Here is a 19,995-nt window from a genome sequence, read left to right as displayed (position 1 = left end):
CGTTTTCCTCTCTGTCATCTTTCTAACCCCTATGCCCCATCCCCAGTGTAGGGTAGCAAACCGGAGACTCACATCTGGTTAACCTCCCTGCCTTTCCTTTTCATTCTCTCTCTCTCTCTCTCCGCCCCCCTACTCACCCTGCAAAATACTGCCAATAACGTGTTCTTCACATTACATGTATGTCTGAAGTCCTCGCATGGTGTAATAATAAATATTAATTCCTACAGTCGCTACGGTCGAGGATACGTACAAGACTTCCATGCAAGCTGACACCCCATCAGTAGGCGTCGAATAGAGAAACGGCAGCGGTCATGTGGACAAGCGATCTACGCCATTGGCGAACGGCGCTTCGATTTTGCAAATCTGCGAAGACTACGCCTCGTACACCGATGGTCATTCGTCCGACTATCACCAGGTGCAAGATGCTGCTGCCCCGTGTACAGACGGCGGAAGCGCCGGTGATCGGGCAGCCAGTGACACGGTTACTGCGTCGGGCGAGTTTCTGCTCTCTCCATCATCAAAACGGATCTCACTGCTTTCCTTGAGCTTTCTGAAGCGAAAACACAAAGGTGGCGCCCATGATGAACCACTCTACTCGCGCATGGACGAAGCTCACGAACAACAAAACTCCGCGGCCAACATCAGCGATGAAGATGAGTCTCTGGTACTCGACACGGGGATAGGGAGAATAACAGTAAATAAAAAGCTTGCGGCCACTCTTAAGACTGCTTGCATTCACTTTGTGAACGCAGTCACCGCGCGGCTTGATGTAACCTGGTGCTACGCAGCTGGCAATTACACGGTCGAAGAACGGCAGATTGGGCGAGTTGGTAATGAATTACGAGCTTATTCAAAAGCGCAGGACAAAGGGGAACAGACAAACGCAGCGCCGAAAACATTATACCTCTGCATGACTAAATGTAGACCTAAGATGCGGCACGTGGCCGCGTCGACTCGAGCTACGACTGGGTACGCCGAGTGCGACGGTCAACCGGAGACAGGGAGACGAATTTGTGTGCACTTGAGACTGCCCACGTGAGCTAACTTCGGGAAGGCAGACGCCGCCGTACTGCGGCCCCAACTCCGCCGTGAGGGTATAGCGCAATAGCTTATGGTTCAATGCTCATATATGCAGAACTGGTCTTTCTCTACTTAACATTCATAGATCCCTGGGAGTCCTCATACCGGTCCTGGCGCAGCGGTGCAGCGGTTAAGCGATGCGCCACTGCCCTGAGATGGCATGTGCTGCCACCGGTGGAATTTGTGAGGTCCAGGCTGCTCTTCTCGAGGAACCTCGCGCGACCAATCTTTAACCGCCACCTGCCAGGCTACTTGAGGACGGCATCTTTTGTGGTCTCCCCCCATAGAGTCAACACACACACACACACACGCACGCCCACACACACACGCACACACACACACACACACACACGAACCTTCGCTTTATGGGGCAAGTAAGGCTTACACTTTAATAAACAATCTTGATATTTATTACCAACTTTATGACTGAAATAAAATAACGATTCAGTTCATATGCACCCCTCCCCACAGTTTTGCTAGGCCTCCCGAATTACTGTCGATATAAAAGCCAGCAACGAAGGGCCGCACATATTGCAACAAGCCTCAGAAATACGGCGAGTACTGTGAAAGAGCGTGATTCCTCTTGACGTGTGCTGTTCGCGAAGAGACAAAGAAACAATAAGGAATATCACTGAATGGGACAGCCATGAGAATTGCTGCGGCATATCTGGCCACAGACACGTAACTCGTGCTGAGGAGATATGTGGCTGAACCTTACTGACCTTCCGGCCGATACGATGTCCAACATAGAACGCGGCAGCCGGTGACGCCAATACGGCATTATTGCGCCAATTGGGGACGAGCTTGCATGTGGTCGTGAACTTGGAGCTCTCTTTCACGCTCGTCAACTGGAGAGCGCGCAGTGCGTGTGCATGATGGAGGTGGTTTAGAAGGCTGTGGACGGGGGTCTGTACACTGGGACGCGTTCAGGTAAGACTTTTATATACTCTCCTCGCCGGTAGCCCGCAAGAGGGAATTATATGAAGTTGTAGCCTGCCGTTTCTCACAAGCGGGGCGCAAATTTGGCGGCTAACGAAAAGCGCGGAATTGAATCGAGGATAACGCAGCGGCTTATGTGTAGTAGCCTATTGGGTACAGCCTAGCTCCTTAGGTAGAGATGAAGAGTTGCGTGTACTATAGTATATCGGGTGTGTAATATTGTCATACTGCTCACATTCTGCCCGCGCGTCCATGCGGCCGGGCAGCATAAGTTGGCTCGTGACGGAGCGAGGAAGACTACGCTTCCGCTCGGGTGCGTGCTGCTGGATGCTCATGACAGAAAAGTCGGCTCCGGTATCCACGAGTGCTGTCACGTCCTAGCTTTCGGCGGCAACCAGAATTTCGGCGGCGCAAACAATTCTTTTACAACTCGTCGGTGATGTCTTCGGTGGCGTCGTCGATAAGGTCGTCGTTGAGCTCGTCGGTGAGGTCATCGATGTGGTCGTCGGTGGGGTCAGCGGTGAGATCGTCTTTAATGTCGGCGGATGAGGCTGGCGGCGTTCGGGTCGTCGCATCAAATCGTCGGATGGAGGCTCGTCACTCCGCGCCAGCGGCGGTCCTACCCCCTTAGGACGACGTCTTCAGTTTTCCCGGCAGGGGAGTTGTGCCTCTGAATTGGCCAGAGGATGATGCGCGACTAGGGGAAGCAACTCGTTTTGGAGACGGTGACATAGACAGATGTCGTGGCGGCGTCGAGGGCAGCACATGATCGGCCAAGTACTGTTCAATGTCCCACGGTCTCTCACCACAGCGCGGTCGAGAGGTACTCAGGGGAAATCCTCTTAAGCCCATCCTCCGGTAGGAACAGTTGCGAAGGTGATGACCTGGCTCCCCACTGTGATAGCATAGCGGCCGGTGGTTGGGTGTGCGCCACACGTCCGCTTTTCGTAGAACAGGGCGCGGGTCACGCAGCTCGACGGAGGTTGGTTCAGCAGTGGACGGAATGCATGTGGCACCGGCGCAGGTTTCCGTGGGGCTTTGCTGTAGCTCATGATGTACGGCTCCGGCTGGGGGGTCCGTAAGGCTTCGCTGTAGCTCATATTGTACGGCTCTGGCTGTGGGGCCGGTGGTAGCTGGACCGCTTGCCGAATTTCGTCCCGGACGACATCGGCTACAGCTGCAACACAGGTGGAGCATCTAAGCGGAGGTTGCGCAGTTATTTGCGAACCACACTCCGCACAAGCTCCCGAAGTGCCTTGTCCCCGGCGACTGGCACGGACGCACAGTAGTTGGTGGCTGAAAAACTTTTCTGACGACTGTTCTGCGCACTGCGTTCCTGCAAGGAACGTTCCTTGGCCGCGGCTTCTTTGGCGAAAGCAACCACGGTTCTTGGAGGGTCGCGTATGAGGCCAGCGAAGAGCTGCTCCTTCACACCACGCATGAGGTGGCGTAGTTTCGTTTCCTTGGGCATGGCACGCGTTCCGCCCGATTGATGAGGCGCGTCATATCTTCTATAAACATGGCGACGCTTTCGTTCGACTGCTGTGACCTTGAGCGAAGGGCGATTTTGGCGTTTTCTCTTCGTTCGTTTGCGCAGAAGGTGGCGAGCAACTCACGGCAGAACTCTTCCCAGTTGGTAAAGGAAGCCTCGTGGTTCTCAAACCATGTCTTTGCCGAGTATTGAAACGCGAAATACACGTTTCTTAGCTTTCGCTCGTCGTCCTATTGGTTGAAAGGGGCCACACTGTGAAAGCTGGCCGACCAGTCCTCGACATCTTCGAACCTATCGCCGTGGAAGGATGGCGGCGAGCGAGGTGTAAGGAATACAACCGGCGGGACAGTGCCGGAAGGCTGATCTGTCGACTGCCAGTAGTGGACGCCATGGTACGCACCGGCTTCGTCAGTGGCTGAAACTCAGGTTCCAGGTCTCGCAGGCGGCGGCTCGCCTTGTGAACGAATGTTGTTTCGTTTTGAAGCGTCGGGAATCAGCGTCAAAGTTGTCTTCGGGGTGAGCGTGCACGGGACGATACCCAGCGGCTCCACCAAAATTTCGCCGAAAATATTCGATAGCTGTGATCAGGAGCAAGCCTGAGCTTCCAGAGACAGGGGGTTAGCGTTTCAGGCCTATTCAGACATAAGAAGAAGGAAACTTTCGTACTCGGAAATGCTGGATGAGCGAATTTTTAAAACGCCAAGCTGTTCCTGAACGCCATTTTTTCGAACATCATGCGATTACACCATAACAGTCAACATGTGCGGAGATCCCCCTCGGTGCACTTGTATACATTTATTCTCAAAAACGCACCTCAGTCCATTCCCCTCAATATGTTCATAACAGTATCTTACATCATTCCAAAGTGCCCGCACAGTTAAAAGGCGTGCAAGAAAGTTGCACTTTTATAAACCTCACGCTCTAAGACCGGGGAAATGATGTAAAGATGTATAGGGGGTAGAGGGTCGGAGCACGTTGGCCGAGATGCACAGGTATAAAGCCAGGTTAGGGCGCACATGTCGCGTAGTCGAGAGGAGAGGCTAGAATTCCTCAGGGATGCTTAGCGCTGACACTCGCTAGAAAAAAAAAGGGGGGGGGGGTGTCAGGGAACGCCCCGTAATGAAAGCAAGGTATGGCGTTAGGAGAGAGTGTGCTTGAACAGCTCTTCGGCGGCTTGTGAGGCGAGGTTACATAAACGTGCACGACAATTATCTCAACGAGTCCAGAGAGTCGATCGAGACGAACAAGACGAAGGGAAAGAAAGCCGGTTCTGAGCATTATAGTGCTGGGCCCGTGTTGCGCTCGCGGGAGCCGGCTTGAGCAAACTCATTCCCTACAGTTTTGCAGTAAGGCGGAGTCCATTCCAGGTAAGTACGACTAGTTGAGTGGGAATGCTCTGTTCGAGGCATGATGTCGTAGACGGTGGTTGAAGGGTGCTGCGAAAATAGCCGCGACAGGCCGATTTGCTATGTGGGCCTGTCTCGCATTTCTGCTTCGTAGCTTTCTGCGCACCACGTACGACAGCACGCGTCGTGCTATAGTTAGCAGTTAGCAGAGGCGTTTTTTTTTTAAATTCATCAAATGCTATGGCCTAAGAGCTCTGGATGGCGCACTTCTATTTATCGTCCGCACTTGGCCCAAGTGTATCCCTATGACTCACGGCCACACGGCATCTAGTTCTCTTTCAGCTGCGCATGAACAGTGGTAGCGTTCACGTTATGAAATTCCTCGACGGGGACAACGATGCCACTGACCTCATTGGGAGTCCCTCAATCAGTTGGCTTCGGAATAGAGCCTATCTGGCAATGTACTCCATCCCGTTACTCACTCTCGGAGCAATGAGTCACCGGATCCATATTCGCTGGGCAGATAAGAAAAGATAGCGGTGCTATCTTTGGCTGTAGACTGCATTACAGGCGTACCAACTATACTCTATCATTTGCACGCCTACATTATTGCTTTAGAGTGACACCTGCCTTAGCGACGTCCTCGTGTCATGACGTAACATACTTGCGTAGTGACATGGTACTGTTTGGAATGGGAGCAGGTGTGCACTCATGTGGTGAGGAGGTGGTCTGCGGTGAAGCTATCTCCCTCACTCCTTCGCCACTGTAAGAGCGGATAGCCTTTGGGAACGTTTTAATGCGAAAGCATTACTAGCCATATTAGACGAAATCCCGTTAGCGACCGTCGCTGCTGAGGCCGAGAAAGAGTCCCAAAAAGATGACGTCATCACGCCGTCTCCGATCGGGGCGAACGCGTTGCGTCCAGGCCAACCGCGCTACAGAAGGAGCAGATGGCGTCGCCTGGGGAGATACGCGGAGACTACCCTGCAAGCCCAAGCGCACTGCAACGCGCTGCGTAGATGAGAGGTCGCGGCGAGGGAGTGCCGTCGCCAAGGCAGCGTGCAGCTCGAAGTTCCTAACGTGTGCCGGTCTTCGTGCATAACAAACCCCGCAGACGAACCGTCTCGCAGAAAAAACTTTAATAAAAGAAACCCAGCCGCGCAAAAACTAGTGTTTTCGCATTCCCACACGTAAGCAGTCTTAAGTGTCTGTGCCAATTTTTTTTTCTTTCTAAAGATTCATATCCCGTTTCATCGATAGCTGCACTAGTCGTAAGCGGGTAGTATCAGATAATATCATGCAATGGCTGGCTGATTGACATCTTCTTTTTATCTAATATTTTATATGTCATTGTCTGATGAGTGGAAAGAAAGGCTCAGCAATAATTTTTGCCCATGAAATATATTTCCAAGCATAAAAATTTATTGCTCACCAGGAGCTGGACTCCCGTGCTTTCGCACACGGCTGTTCTGGCAAATATTGGTAGCGATATAATTGAAATTAAGTTACAAAGAGACGCCTGAAAATTTATACTGGATATCCACGCCTGCTTTATTGTGCCCCCAGTTTTGTTTGGTCAAATTTTAATGTTTTGTTAGTTTTCGAAAATTTTGCAAAAATGGCGCAAGGAATATTTCTTTGCTATAATTTTGGAGCTATTTACTAAAAAATAAGCTACAACAGCAAACGTTCAACGCTGCATTCTACACGAACATACCCAATAAGTAATAAAAATTCATTGGAATTTATTTTACGGATAGGGAAACGATGCTCAAACTTGTAGACATATTACAGACATAAGAACTTTGGACGGCGATTAAAAAAAGCTTACTGATATTTATAATAATTGCAGATATTTTACACCATACGAGTATTCATAAGCGTTAAAAACACGTCGCAGAATGTTGCTGGTGTCGTAGACAAGAAACCTGTAAACAACCCTTTTTTTACACCCATTTCATTTTTGCCAACTTTAGCTATGAATAATTTGATGTGTTTTGCGAATAAATTCCCCAACTTTTTAGAGGATATATCTATTTGTCGCAGAGTAAGTCTAGTTATTCCTGTCAAGTTTTCATTTTTATTCTTTCTGTAAAATTTCACCCACTTTGCAAACAAGAAGTGCTTGTTGCCAACTTTGGGGGTTTTTATGTAAAGGGTGAAATAAACTCCAAATATAAGTAGTCCACAGTGCGATATATGTAACGTTGTACGCAAAAAATATAAATTTACTTATATGTCTTTTATAGATAAAGAAGTAAATTGCTCATGCTTCAATAAACCACAGAACAAGAAAGATTTTAAATGAATAAAAGAAAATATCTTTTTAAATTTTTTTAGAAGTTTAGATATTTTAGCACAGAAACATTCTATGCGCTGTTCTTGCGAACTTTTACAAAAGGAACGAAACCTTAAATAGGACTAAAATAATTGGGCGTGCCCCAGAGTGGTAACAAAGATCCTATATAAGTTTGCAGGCATCTCTTCGCAATATAAGTTACTCGCAACCAAATCTGGCCTAAACCGCAGTGCGTGAAAGTGCGAGCCGTTCATGTCTTTGTGAGCATTGAATTTTTTGTGCGTCTATGTATTTGCTTTGTGGATAATCTCATATTTCTTTCTTTCCTGTAATCAAGCAACGACATATAAAAATATGAAGTAAATCTAAGAAGTCGACGAGCCACCCATTGCGTGATCCCATCTGAAATTGCCCAAGCGTTTACGGAGTGTGAGTCCAGCTGAGCATCCGATTTAAATATGTTTCAGAATTGCGTCCCATATTACTGATAGCTCTCCACTTCTTCAGGCTAACCTGAGCAATTCACAGCGACACTTGAAACTGCTGCTTGTAGATAAATAATGGAGGGGAGGCCTAATCATCTTTCGCTCATAGACCTGCCGTGGCGGCTGGCTGGATATGGCACTCAGCTTGCGAGCACGAGGACGCTGGCTCAAATCCCAGTCTCGGGGACCTCGTTTCGACGGAGGTGAACTGCTGAAGACGCCCGTGTGCTGTGCGCGTTCAGGCGCGTTTAAAAACTCCAGTGTTCGACATAATTCCGAGCCCTCGATTGCGGCGTCCCTCTCAGGTCCTGAGCAGCTTTTGGTACCTTAGATCAACAATGGTGGAAATGAAGATATCCTGCTTCATACTGATAAAATCAAGCGACTTAATAGCAATGAAACGATTATTTGCTTTTTGAGAAGCGCACCATACTACTACCGGCCCCGCAGCATCTTGAATGCTGCCAAATTCAGTGTGCAGTCTATCGCAGTCGGCGCTGCCGTCAAAACATAAAATCACATGGTGGTGTCGAGTTTGTAAGGCGAATAATCCAGTTTTAGTTCGGTTGTGATCGCGAAATGGAAAAGTGTTAAAGCTGACATATTAGAGACGACACTGTAACCACTTGGACACCGCAGCGATGGTCTTGTGGTTAGAGCATCCGCTTCGTATTGGGTAGCTGCTGGGCTCTTAAGTCGGAAGTGTATTTATGCCAATAGGTGCCTGAAGGCGCAGTTTTACCCCTGCGTTCCTGGCGGTGGCCTTGCGGACGGTAACGCCAAGTGCGAAATACCGATAAAAGAGCTAAGAATAGGTAAAGGTGCAGTCACTAGGCCACCAAAGCGGTGGTCGATGGGTTAGAGCACACGCCTCGTGTGACCACCAACCAACTCCTCCTTTTCGTGTGCGTAGGTATGTTTGCGTGCTTAGGGAGGTGAGTGAGGGAGGGTTGCCTTCCAGCAACTTAACGCCTGGTGCATGCAACAATTCTGGCCAAAAGACGCCAAGCGGTATACAAGCCGGTGTAGCAACTCTGTAGGCACGCGTCGCTATAAAGGCTGAAACCATGTTAATGCTTCTTTCTCTGTCCATCTCTCCATATATTCCCGGCAGAAGGTGGTGATGGTCGAGATCAGTCACATTAAACGGTGTTCGTTTCCACGTACACAAATATAGAGGCTGTGGAGCGAGGGAAACCATTCCGGCACTTCTCGCCCATTTTTTTTTTATCCGGAGGCCGTAGCCGTACCACAGATGTGTGCGACGTGCTAATCCATTCCCTCAAACCACAATATATCGAAGGTGCATGTCGCATGAGTTCGATAAAAAGCATATGTGCAGTTCGCTCAGTAGAAGAGCTCGTTTTCCCTCCGTTTGATTTCATCCCAGGCGGTGCGACCGTAGACTACCGAGAGACGGAGACGCTGACGGCCAGGCACCGCGAATGGCGACCCTTAGTACCAGCGGCATGCCTTGTCCAGAGGAGCAGCCGCAGCGGCCCAGACGGCCGGTGGGTCCCGACGGACCTCTGTCCTGGGTGGTGGCCGTGGCCTGCTCGTGGAACCTGCTCTGGAGCAGTCTGGTCCGCCGCTCCACGGGCGTCATCTACGTGGCCCTGGTGAGGAACTTTGGGACCAGCCGCGAGCAGACAAGTTGGGTACTCACCGTCGGCACCAGCCTCGCTTGGCTCGTAGGTGAGTGGGTGTTTTCTCCTCGCTTGCGACGCTTCGGGCTATTGAGCGAAGCGCGAAAATACCGTGGAGTCTCCATGGAAGCCGGCTCAGACAGACAGACAGACAGACAGACAGACAGACAGACAGACAGACAGACAGACAGACAGACAGACAGACAGACAGACAGACAGACAGACAGACAGACAGACAGACAGACAGACAGACAGACAGACAGACAGACAGACAGACAGACAGACAGACAGACAGACAGACAGACAGACAGACAGACAGACAGACAGACAGACAGACAGACAGACAGACAGACAGACAGACAGACAGACAGACAGACAGACAGACAGACAGACAGACAGACAGACAGACAGACAGACAGACAGACAGACAGACAGACAGACAGACAGACAGACAGACAGACAGACAGACAGACAGACAGACAGACAGACAGACAGACAGACAGACAGACAGACAGACAGACAGACAGACAGACAGACAGACAGACAGACAGACAGACAGACAGACAGACAGACAGACAGACAGACAGACAGACTGACTGACGGACGGACGGACGGACGGACGGACGGACGGACGGACGGACGGACAATTATTAGCCTGCCTTTTGTATCGGGGTGGTTACAAGTGTTAGGCAGCCATTAATTTCCTGCGTGCTCAATATCTTCAGATTAACTGCTAATTTTAACGCGATAGCTTTGAGGCTCCCATTCCGCAAAAAATCCGGCGTCGTAGGCGTTGTGAGCGAAAAATCCCCGGAGAAGCAACCTAGGTGCGCCACGTAGGTCACGGGACCTTGTGTTGTCGCCACAACCTGCCACTGGATTGTGCGCAAATTGACCACTTTCACAGGTGGTAGCTAAATTAATGATTATTTGCGAGAGTTTGCTCGGTAAGAGCAACTTGGATCTCTCAAGCACCCACCGGTGGCAGCACCTGTCATCGCAGGGCAGTGGCGCATCGCTTAACCACTGCACCACTGCGTCATCAATGGTTTGATGACTCTTAGGGATATATGAATGTAAAGTCGAGACGAGAATGACCAATTCCGTATATATGGACATTGACCCATTAACGCTATCGTGTCATACCCTTAAGGCGACGGTTGTGTCCCTTTAATTTTTCTTTCCATTTCTAAGCTATACTTTCTTGACTTTCTACACCAATCCCCTAGTTGCCTTTTACTTGCTTCTACTTTTTTTGAAAATTGAGCATGTCCCGACTATTCCAAACGCCTAGTACTTCGCTGATTCCTGCGGCGGCATCGTGCGCTGAAGGTTGGAGGGTCTTACACTGGATAGCAATCCGTTCCTTTCTTGCATGCAGCAATATTAAACGTCATCCGAAGTGTCGTTCCTGCCTGTAACACTTCGTCCTCAAGCACCCAGCCCTGGCCTTGGAAAAGTAAACTACTCCCTTTGGAATTGTCACAAAAGTTTTCCCTTTTCATCTTAGATTTAGCTGTTCTATAGAGCTGCCACGTCGGCATATGCAGCATTTTATTTTGACGGTTATTATTTTCTGAGAATCGTAAGTTTCTGAATTCGCATGCATCTCCACATGGCGGACGCAGAGTACAGGTTGCGGCACATCGATTTTTGCGTACCAGTCGCTACGCGCAAACAAGGCTCCTATTTTTTGCCCGCCATTTTCGTACCACCATTTCAAAAAAAGTGTCTTCATTTTCACGCTCGATAATTAAAAAACAATGTACATAAGCGGTCGCAATAGCTATCTTCTTATTGTTTACACTTGTCACCATACGGATATATATTGGGTAAATCTAATTACAGTCGAATGGCTCTGACGGGTTAGTCAATATAAGAGAAGGTGGTTTTCTAATGGTTTTCGAGCAGAAAATTTTCGGAGTGTCCACGCTTTAAGCCGTCATTATTAATGGAAGAAATGCACCCACCTAACGAGTGGTAATTGATAATTCCTTAAACTTGCCTTATCTCTATGTAAAGGTGTCATGTCAAATGTAAGTCGCTAATAGACTCTCATTTCTTTGCGAAGTTAGTTAAGGCGCTTTGATAATAGAGAAAATGCACGTTTCCAACCCCGATCACCATTACTCATGCGTCATTGAACCGCCGCCCTTTGACAGGAGGGAATCGTATTGGCAAGTTTTTCATGTTTCATACGAATCAGCAACCCGCCCACAGAAGGGCTGGACTGGGAAAAAAAATGACAGAGTTTTAACGCCGCTAAACTCAGTATGGCGCGTGAAAGCACTTGGTTTCGAATTAGCTTGACTATTTCCTGCCTAAACATTCCCTTAACTTGTCCTCCGAATTCGCTTGGCTCTTGCCTAGACATCGCCTCACGTTGTCCTCCATGACAATTTCTTTTAAACTTTCGTACCATGTCACCTCGCCCTAGCCACACCGCATCCAAATCATTTCAACTCAAAGGTGAAAGGGAGAGGCTTCAGAGACCCATCGGCTTTTTCAAGATTGCTAGTGAAGTAGTGCTTTCGCACCAAACAACGCATCTGCCTTGTGCGGGAGCGCGGGAGTTACGGAGGCTGAATGAATCGCTTCTAAACTTCGGCTCTTGAATGTCTCAAGTGAATGCAGCGCAACTTGCGTTCATCACAGGTCCTCTCGTCGGTATTGGGACGAGGCACATGCCGCTGATGGCGCTGTCGTTCCTGGGTTGCTTCGTCACCGCCGTCAGCGCCATAGCCTGCGCCTTCGCACGGGACATGACAGCCGTCTTCCTTCTGCTCGGGATCTGCAGCGGTGAGCTCGACTCGACGCTTGTGGAGCGCCCTCCAGTATGAAAGGGAACAAACAGTTTGCACAAGAAGATTTCTATTTTGGGTGTTGGTATAGTAAAGCTGAAAGAGACTTTCGGATATTATACGCCAAGAGGAAAGCTAGTTAGAAAACGGGGAAAAGTGTGCTTGCCACACACTATTAAGGAGCAATGAACAAGTCAGTGCTCAATATCGGGGGAACCTGAACCTCTCACGCACCCGGCGTGGCCAGTGCACACTCGCCGTTGACATAGAACAGTGAGTGCTCAAACATTCATCATAATCATCATCAGCATCAACCTGACTACGCCCTCTGCAGGGCAAATGCCTCTCCCATGTATCTCCAATTAACCCTGTTTTTGGCCATCTGCGGCCACCGTATCCCCGCAAACTTCTTAATCTCATCCGCCCGCCTAACTTTCTGTCGCCCCCTGTTACGCTTGTCTTCTCTTAGAATCCACTCCGTTAACCTTAAGGACCAAGGGTTACCCTGCCTTCGCATTACATTCCCTACCCAAGCCCATTTATTCCTCTTGATTTTGACTAGGATGTCATTAACTCGCGTTTGTTCCCTCACCCACTCTGCCCGCTTCCGATCTCTTAGCGTTACTCCTAGCATTTTTCTTTCCATAGCTCGCCGCGTTGTCCTTAACTTAAGCTGCACCCTTTTCGTAAGCCTCCACGTTTCTACCCCGTAGGTGAGTATCGGTAAGATACAGCTGTTGTATACTTTTCTCGTGAGGGATATTGGTATACTGCCGTTCCTGAAATGAGAGAACCTGCCATATGCGCTACACCCCATTATTATTCTTCATGATCCGGATCAGCGGTCACTACCTGTCCTAAGTAGACGTATTCCCTTACTACTCAAACATTATTCCCTTTCATATCGGCGGAACCTGAACCTCTGGCGCAACCGGTAGGGACAATGCATACTAGCCGTTGACCTAGACACCGTGTTTTTTTCTCTGCCTCCACGTGAAACTGGCAATTGATATATCTATGCATCTGGGACTCGTGTGATGCGAACTGTACGGTATACTCTAAAGTTTCAGCAAGTTCGGCAAAGTTCGCGAAGGATCTCGACGCAAGACTTGGCCAATTTCGCAGATAAAGTTGTGATTTTACCCAACTGCGTAACAGCCTAATATTGCCTCACTCGCGGCCATCACAACATTTGTTTCATTGCATACGTGTTCAGCGCATACATGGTTTAACCAACGCTCCCAATAGTTAATTTCTACCAAGTGTTATCGCAAAGGAGATAAAACCTCCTTACCGAAATTTCACAGAATCCAAAAAGTCATTTACAGATACTTTTCTCAATCGTCATTTCTTTAGCTTTTTATTTTTATTGCAATGCGTTCTCACAACTGTGTTTTAGATGTGTCTCCTATTATACTTTGCTTGTTTATTCTATGCGACAGGTAATTACCTGCTCTTTGCCATCTGTTGCGTATTGCCCTGTGGGAGGCCTTAATAATAAACAAATTATGATGATGATGGTTAAACTCCTGTCTCCACTTCTGTAATGCGACATCCGCAGCTCACATAATACGACGCATGCCGATGGTGGATCTCTTTAAAATTTTTACCTGGAAACAGAAGCCTCGGAGAATTTGGCGTGCATCCCTTCTCTTCCTTCCTCTGCAGGCATCGGCAACGGCATTGGAATGCCTACCAACGACGTGACCATCGGCAAGTACTTCCGGCGCTACCGGGGCTCGGCCAGCGGTATCTACTATGTGGGCGGCACGGTGGCCGCATTCGCCTTTCCGCCCATTATGAACCTGCTGCTACAGGCAAGCGCTGTTCTCTGTGGGCATTGGCTGCCAAATTGACCCTCCCAGCAAGCTACTTGCCGCTCGCGTACTCTCGGATGGCTTGAGGAGTTTAACGTCCTAAATCTGTGCATGGCTATGCGGGACGCCATGGTATTGGGCTCCGGATTAATTTTAATCTCCTGAGGTTCCTTAAAGGCCAACTCCCGGGTCTTCCTTTTCAACATTTTGAGTTGATACTCGCATCACGTTCATTACAGTCACCTGGATACGGCACAGAAAACTGTTTTTCAAAATACATAGTAGAAGCATTTGAAAAGAGAAAAAACCAGGAAACATAAACCGAGAATGGGCTTCAGCCAAACCATGACATCACGACAGACGTCTTATGACTTCGCGGGCACTGTCACAAAACCTGTCCTGTGCGCGTTGATTGGCTAAACTACCGACTGTGAATGAGATCTTGGGTCATTATTTGTCTGAAGTCACCAAAAGCCAGCTCGAAATGTGGTCCTTCAGCAAACCCAGAGCGAATATCACGACCTGGTGTCCAGTGACGCCACACACAAGGTTGCCTGCAGAAATCTCCCTAACTGAGGCCACAAGATAGGAAATTTTGAAAATTTTCTCTATTAAGAAAACACCGCCCCACAACGAAACTGGACCAGAAAAATGCTGCAGAACGTGCCTCGAAAGTTTCAGAAAAATCAGAGGAGGTAGAAAAAATGCCGCAGGTGCCCCTTAACGTGAGCTGGCCCCACACAGCACGCGGGCATTTTAGTGCTGCAGCACAAAAACCCTAACCTCAGATTTCTCCGATGTTTGTTTGCCCGATGCCTTTTTCCGTGACACTGCGGCTGCTATAGGAAGAGCAACCTGGGTCTCACAGCCCCACTGGTGGCAGCACCTGCCATCGCAGGGCAGTGGCGCATCGCTCACCCGCTGCACCACTGTGCCAGGAGTGGTATAAGGACTCCCAAGGATCTTTCAATATAAAGCCGAGAATTACTAATTCCACATATATGGACATTACCCATTAACGCTAACCAGTCGTACCCTTAGTGCGGAGCTTAACGCCGATCTTTTGCTGAAGCCTGCGCGACTTTGAAAACCGAGCTTCGAACCGAATCCAAAGTGAAAACCGAAGTCCTAGCGCACCTATTTCGCATTTGGCCTAACCACGCTAAATTGCTCGCCATTTTTTTTTTTCATTTAGACTCCTTCGAAATGAGGCCGCTGCTGCTGAAACTCGGTACGGCGACTTCGGGTTCAGCAGCCGAACAACAAAGCCACTGAGCCTTTGCTAGGGGCGTTCGCGTATACCCTCAAGCCATCCAAAAAGAGATAACGTTCCACGACTTCTCGCCGATGTGGCTTGTTCATATTAGGAATATCTGGCGTGTAAACTCAGAATTAGAACAGTTTTCGCGCGTAAGTACCTGATATTACTTCGACAGTCTCTCGGACAGAGGGACCATGGCGGCCATATGAACCTGCATTCGAATGGGGTACCCGTGTTTGCCCGCGGTTTTCTGTTTGAGGGGATCTGGGTTGAAGAGAGTTTGTGGACTGGGAGGGTCGGATTGCAGCAGTTATCTGAATAATGGAAATTATTTTGTCTTTCTCTCCACACATGTCCACCTCGGCCGCAGGAGTACGGCTTCATGGGCACCTTCCTCATCACAGGCGGCCTCATGCTTAACGCCATAGCGGCATGCCCGTTCTACCGGGCGCCCCCCTGGGAGAACAAGAAAAAGCCGAAGACCGCGCGCAAGGACAGCTCCGAGGCAGAGGTCGCATCTGGAATTAGCGGTGACCTTCAGCGCGAATCAGCCGCGAGCCTAGAGCAGTCAGAACAAGGTACCCCATGCAGATTAGATACGAGAGGAACAAAATGCAGCCTGGAGGCGTCATCATCCATGCAACACAAAGTTAAAAGCGCGTGATGCAACATTGCGAAAAGGTTGTGAAAAAATATGCTGATGTTCCATCCCAGGGAGGTTTGCGCCAGTGAAAGAGTAAACATCAAGATATTGATAGCTTTTTAGAGTGCATGATAGAATACAAGTGATCATATTTATGAGATTTAGTAACCTCCCATCACTGCCATTGTCTTGCGCAAACCATAGCCAGTCAATTTCAGTGGACTTCCTATTTTGCATTAATCGCCTAACTCTCTTCAACCTTTGACTACATCTCTTATCCCGCCCCTCTACTCACCCTGCAAAATGCCACCCATCCCGTGCTCTCCACATTAGATGTATATCTGAATTACTCGCATCGTGAAATAATAAATAATATTTCGTTTACAGTTGCTACAGTTGAGGAGACATACAAGGCCGCCATGCAAGCTGACAACCCTTCTGCCGGCGCCTACCAGAGGAATGGCAGCATTCCTGCTGACAAGCGATCTACGCCATTGGTGAATGGCGCTTCGATTTTGCAGAACTGCGAAGACTGTGCCTCGTACGCCAACGGTCATTCGTCCGACCATCACCAGGTGAAGGATTCTGCTGCCCCGTGCACAGACGGCGGAAGCGCCGGTGATCTGGCAGCCAGTGACGCGGGGACAGCGACGGACGAGTTTCCGCTTCTTCCATCATCAAAACTGAGATCACTGCTTTCCCTAAACTTCCTGAAGCGAAAACGCCAGAGTGAGTCCTATGATTTACCAGGTGGAGTTCTGTCGTACGTACAAAACTCCGCGGCCAACATCAGCGGCAGCATCAATAGCTCCGTCCCACGCCTTCCGAGGTGCGCCGAACATTCCTCCGGACCTCTAGCAGAGATCGCGCTCCATGATGCTCTCGATGCCGTCACAGTCGACGGAGAAACGGACCGCCGCCGTCAGACGTCGTTGTCTCGGTCCATCTCGGACCACGGCTCGTCACCTTGGGCCTACCTCAGGTCGCCTGTCTTCTACATGGTGTGCGTGACGTGCGCCTTCTCAGTCTACAACTTCCTGGTGCTCATGATCCTCGTAGACCTGGCCATGGAGAAAGGCTTCAGCCGTCAAAACGGTGCCATTTTCCTCTCGGTGACGGCCATCGGCGACGCGTGCGCTCGTGTGGTGGCCGGCGCGTTGTCGGATCGATCCTTCTGCGACCGCCGCGTACTGATGGGCAGCAGCGCGCTGCTGACCGGCGCGATGTGCGTGGCGCTGCCGCACATGCACGTCGAATACTACGCGCTGGCGGTGGTCATGTGCGCAATTTTTGGTTGGTGCAATGGAACCATGGTGGTGCTTATTGGACCGGTTTTGGCCGACCATGTGGGCGTCGAGAGTCTGGGCCTCTCGTCCGGTACGTGCAGGTTCGTCATGGGCGTCTCCTACTTGGTCTGCCCCAAGATCACCGGTGAGTGAATCAGACTGCTGACTTTGATTTCCTGATTAAAGAGCGCGAAAAGACGGCGACGGAGAAAGAACAAGATACAACACAACACAAGCTCTGGCTTGGTACTGGCGCTTTCAAGAAGGAAGCTTTGGTTGTTGTTGTGATGAAATGTAGAGTGTTGCACGCGGGTATTTGTATGCATCAACCCGGCACATACCCAGAAATTCCAGACAAGCGCACTTTTCAACAGGAAGTTGTTTATAAACTCAGTTGTTTCGTACATAGTAAGATTCCGCTATAATAAAACATTGTATCCGCAGATTTCCCATCGGTAGGCTTCCGCTTTTTTGCTATCCACAAAAATGTTCCCTATTGGTTTTCTGTGGCAATCTTAACTACTTGAAGCGAGCAAGCGAGCGCTCGACAAGCTTTAAAACAAAAAAAAAACTTTTGCTGCGTATCAGAAGAATCGACCGTTACTTTCAATATTTCCACAACAGTACATTACAATATTCCACAGCTGCTTCACAATTAACACTCATGCCAAGGAATCAAGGACTTGGCAGCGCGAGAGTTCTGCACATGCCCCGAACAGTCCAATGTGCGCTACTTTCAGCTCTATTACATAAACATTACGTTTACATTTTATTTTACATTTACACAAACAATGTTGTTCACATAAAGAGCATTGTAAGCACGAAATATTGTGCGAAAGCAGGGTTTTTTGCATGTGGACACCACCGGTACGTACTTTAAAGCGTGATTGAGGTGTATACTGACCAGGTAGACAGTTACGCGCGTCTTAAACTTTTTCATCGTCAGTGCCAGTTTACCCAATGTACGCCGTCGGTCTATGCTCCTGTGCTGCGTCTCCGCAGCAATGTTGTCAAAGCCAACGCGTATTGCTCTAGTGCCGTGCTTCTGCCACAACGTTATACACGCCAACGCATGCAGCGCACATCTCTGTCCAAGTACAGCTTTCTCGGGCAAAAATATTAAAAATTCGAAAGATGTAAGACGCTCTTATAGAAATATTGACAGTAATGGTCCATCATATCCTCATATGTAGCGAAATCATTCTTTTAAAGTGTTTCCAGCGATTGCATCGAAGAGTTAAGACTGCCATAGGAAACCAATGGAGAACGCTTTTGACTACAGAAAAAACGTGAATAGAAAAAAAATACAAGACTGCCGTCGGGTGATCTGCGGATATATTGATTGCTAAAGTGAAATCTTGCATTATGTGAAAAAGTTGCGTTCATAAACGGTTTCCCGCTCAAAAATACTTTTTGTCCAGAATTGCTGGGTATGCTACCGCCACATAGCTCAAAGCGGGATTATTAGTTTCGGAATAATTATTTCGATCTAAAGGAGAACCAGAAGAAAGCGAAGAAAGTGAAACGGCTGGCCAATAGGTAGACGACCCTAGCATGGTACTCCACGCGGCCATAGGAGGAATGACTGAGAACTAAAGGAACTACGAAGTAACCAGGAGAAAATCAATTCGGTGGAGCGCATATGGCAAGTTCTCTGAGATCATGAATGGCAGTTTACCAATATCCCTCAAGAGACAAGTATATAACAGCTGTATCTTACCGGTACTCACCTACGGTGCACAAACGTGGAGGCTAACGAAAAGGGTTCAGCCTACGTTAAGGACAACGCACCGAGCCATGGAAAGGAAAATGATATGTGTAACGTTAAGAGACCGGAAGAGGGCAGAGTGGGTGAGGTTAACAAACGCGGGTTAATGACATCCTAGTCGAAATCAAGAGGAAGAAACGGGATTGGGCAGGGCATATAATGCGAAGGCAAGATAGCCGCAGGTCCTTAAGGGTACCTGAGTGGATTTCAATAGAAGGCAAGGGTAGCAGGGGTCGGCAGAAAGTTAGGTGGGCGGATGAGATCAAGAAATTCGCGGGGATACGTTGGGCGCAGCTGGAAAAGGACAGGGTTAATTGGAGACATGGGAGAGACCTCTGCCCTGCAGTGGGCGAGGTCAGACTGATTATGAAAGTGTTGGATGATTATACATTAATGCACGCGTCGAGGTTTCATCGAAAGATATTTTCGACTAAGGCTTGCGTATTGGAATGAGAAAGTCGCTTTTAAAAAGAAAAAAACATCAGCTTTGTGGGGCGCACTGACTATAGACAGGGTTGTTGGCCGTAACACAGACTCTATCCTGCTCTGTCTTCAAACGAAAGAAGATTTTTGTCAGTACATGGTAAGTGTGGATGCCAAGGCATGTTGAGTTGCCAGGAATGAATGTCAACCCGCATCCAATTTTTTTCATATATATACCCTGTGTTACCACTTCTTAAGCATGTGCGATGGCTGTACAAATTCTAATAGGTTGCAGCACGGAGACGTGCTTACCTGTTGCTTCTATTTCTTATATATTCCTGCACTTGAGCTGCACGTGGAATTGTAAACGATATTTATTTAGCTTTTTTTTTCAGGGTATTTCAAGGACAAAGTCGGTTCATACGATGGACTGCTCTACCTGGTCAGCATCTGCTGCTTCTGCGTGGGTGCCATGTGGACAGTGGATTTCGTTTATCGACTGATTAAAAGACGCGGGAAAAAATCTGTCCTTTAGCCTTACTCTGCATATGCTGTGACAGCATATGGACAGATCTCCGCAGGTGACATCTACGTGGCGCGCAATTGACTATGCCTTCCGCGTCCTGAAATGTTTTGTACACAATATCAAGACAGTTCCGGAGATTTCGTTCAGATTTTTGTCGCTCTTTAATAAAAGTATACGGCATGA

At 48.8% G+C, this 19,995-nt stretch overlaps 2 protein-coding genes across 2 annotated transcripts in view; both read left to right on the top strand.

The window, feature by feature from the left end:
• Positions 1 to 3,703, top strand: part of LOC144119732 (uncharacterized) — a 15,300-nt gene extending 11,597 nt beyond the window's left edge. Inside the window, exons 3-4 of the mRNA XM_077652282.1 lie at positions 570 to 664; positions 3,617 to 3,703. Coding sequence (XP_077508408.1) covers positions 570 to 664; positions 3,617 to 3,703 — 182 coding nt within the window. The remainder of the gene's footprint in view (positions 1 to 569; positions 665 to 3,616) is intronic.
• LOC144121371 (uncharacterized) lies at positions 1,854 to 19,995 on the top strand. The gene is made up of 7 exons (XM_077654560.1): positions 1,854 to 2,010; positions 9,032 to 9,336; positions 11,943 to 12,086; positions 13,757 to 13,905; positions 15,537 to 15,744; positions 16,197 to 17,240; positions 19,682 to 19,995. Exons 2-7 carry the CDS (start codon positions 9,087 to 9,089, stop codon positions 19,819 to 19,821), a joined length of 1,935 nt encoding a protein of 644 aa, XP_077510686.1. The 5' UTR covers positions 1,854 to 2,010; positions 9,032 to 9,086; the 3' UTR covers positions 19,822 to 19,995.

The sequence above is a fragment of the Amblyomma americanum genome, chromosome 2 (assembly GCF_052857255.1).
Source record: "Amblyomma americanum isolate KBUSLIRL-KWMA chromosome 2, ASM5285725v1, whole genome shotgun sequence".
Lineage (NCBI taxonomy): Eukaryota > Metazoa > Arthropoda > Arachnida > Ixodida > Ixodidae > Amblyomma > Amblyomma americanum.
Note: the sequence above shows the minus strand (reverse complement) of the source record. Positions and strands in the feature narration are given on the sequence as shown.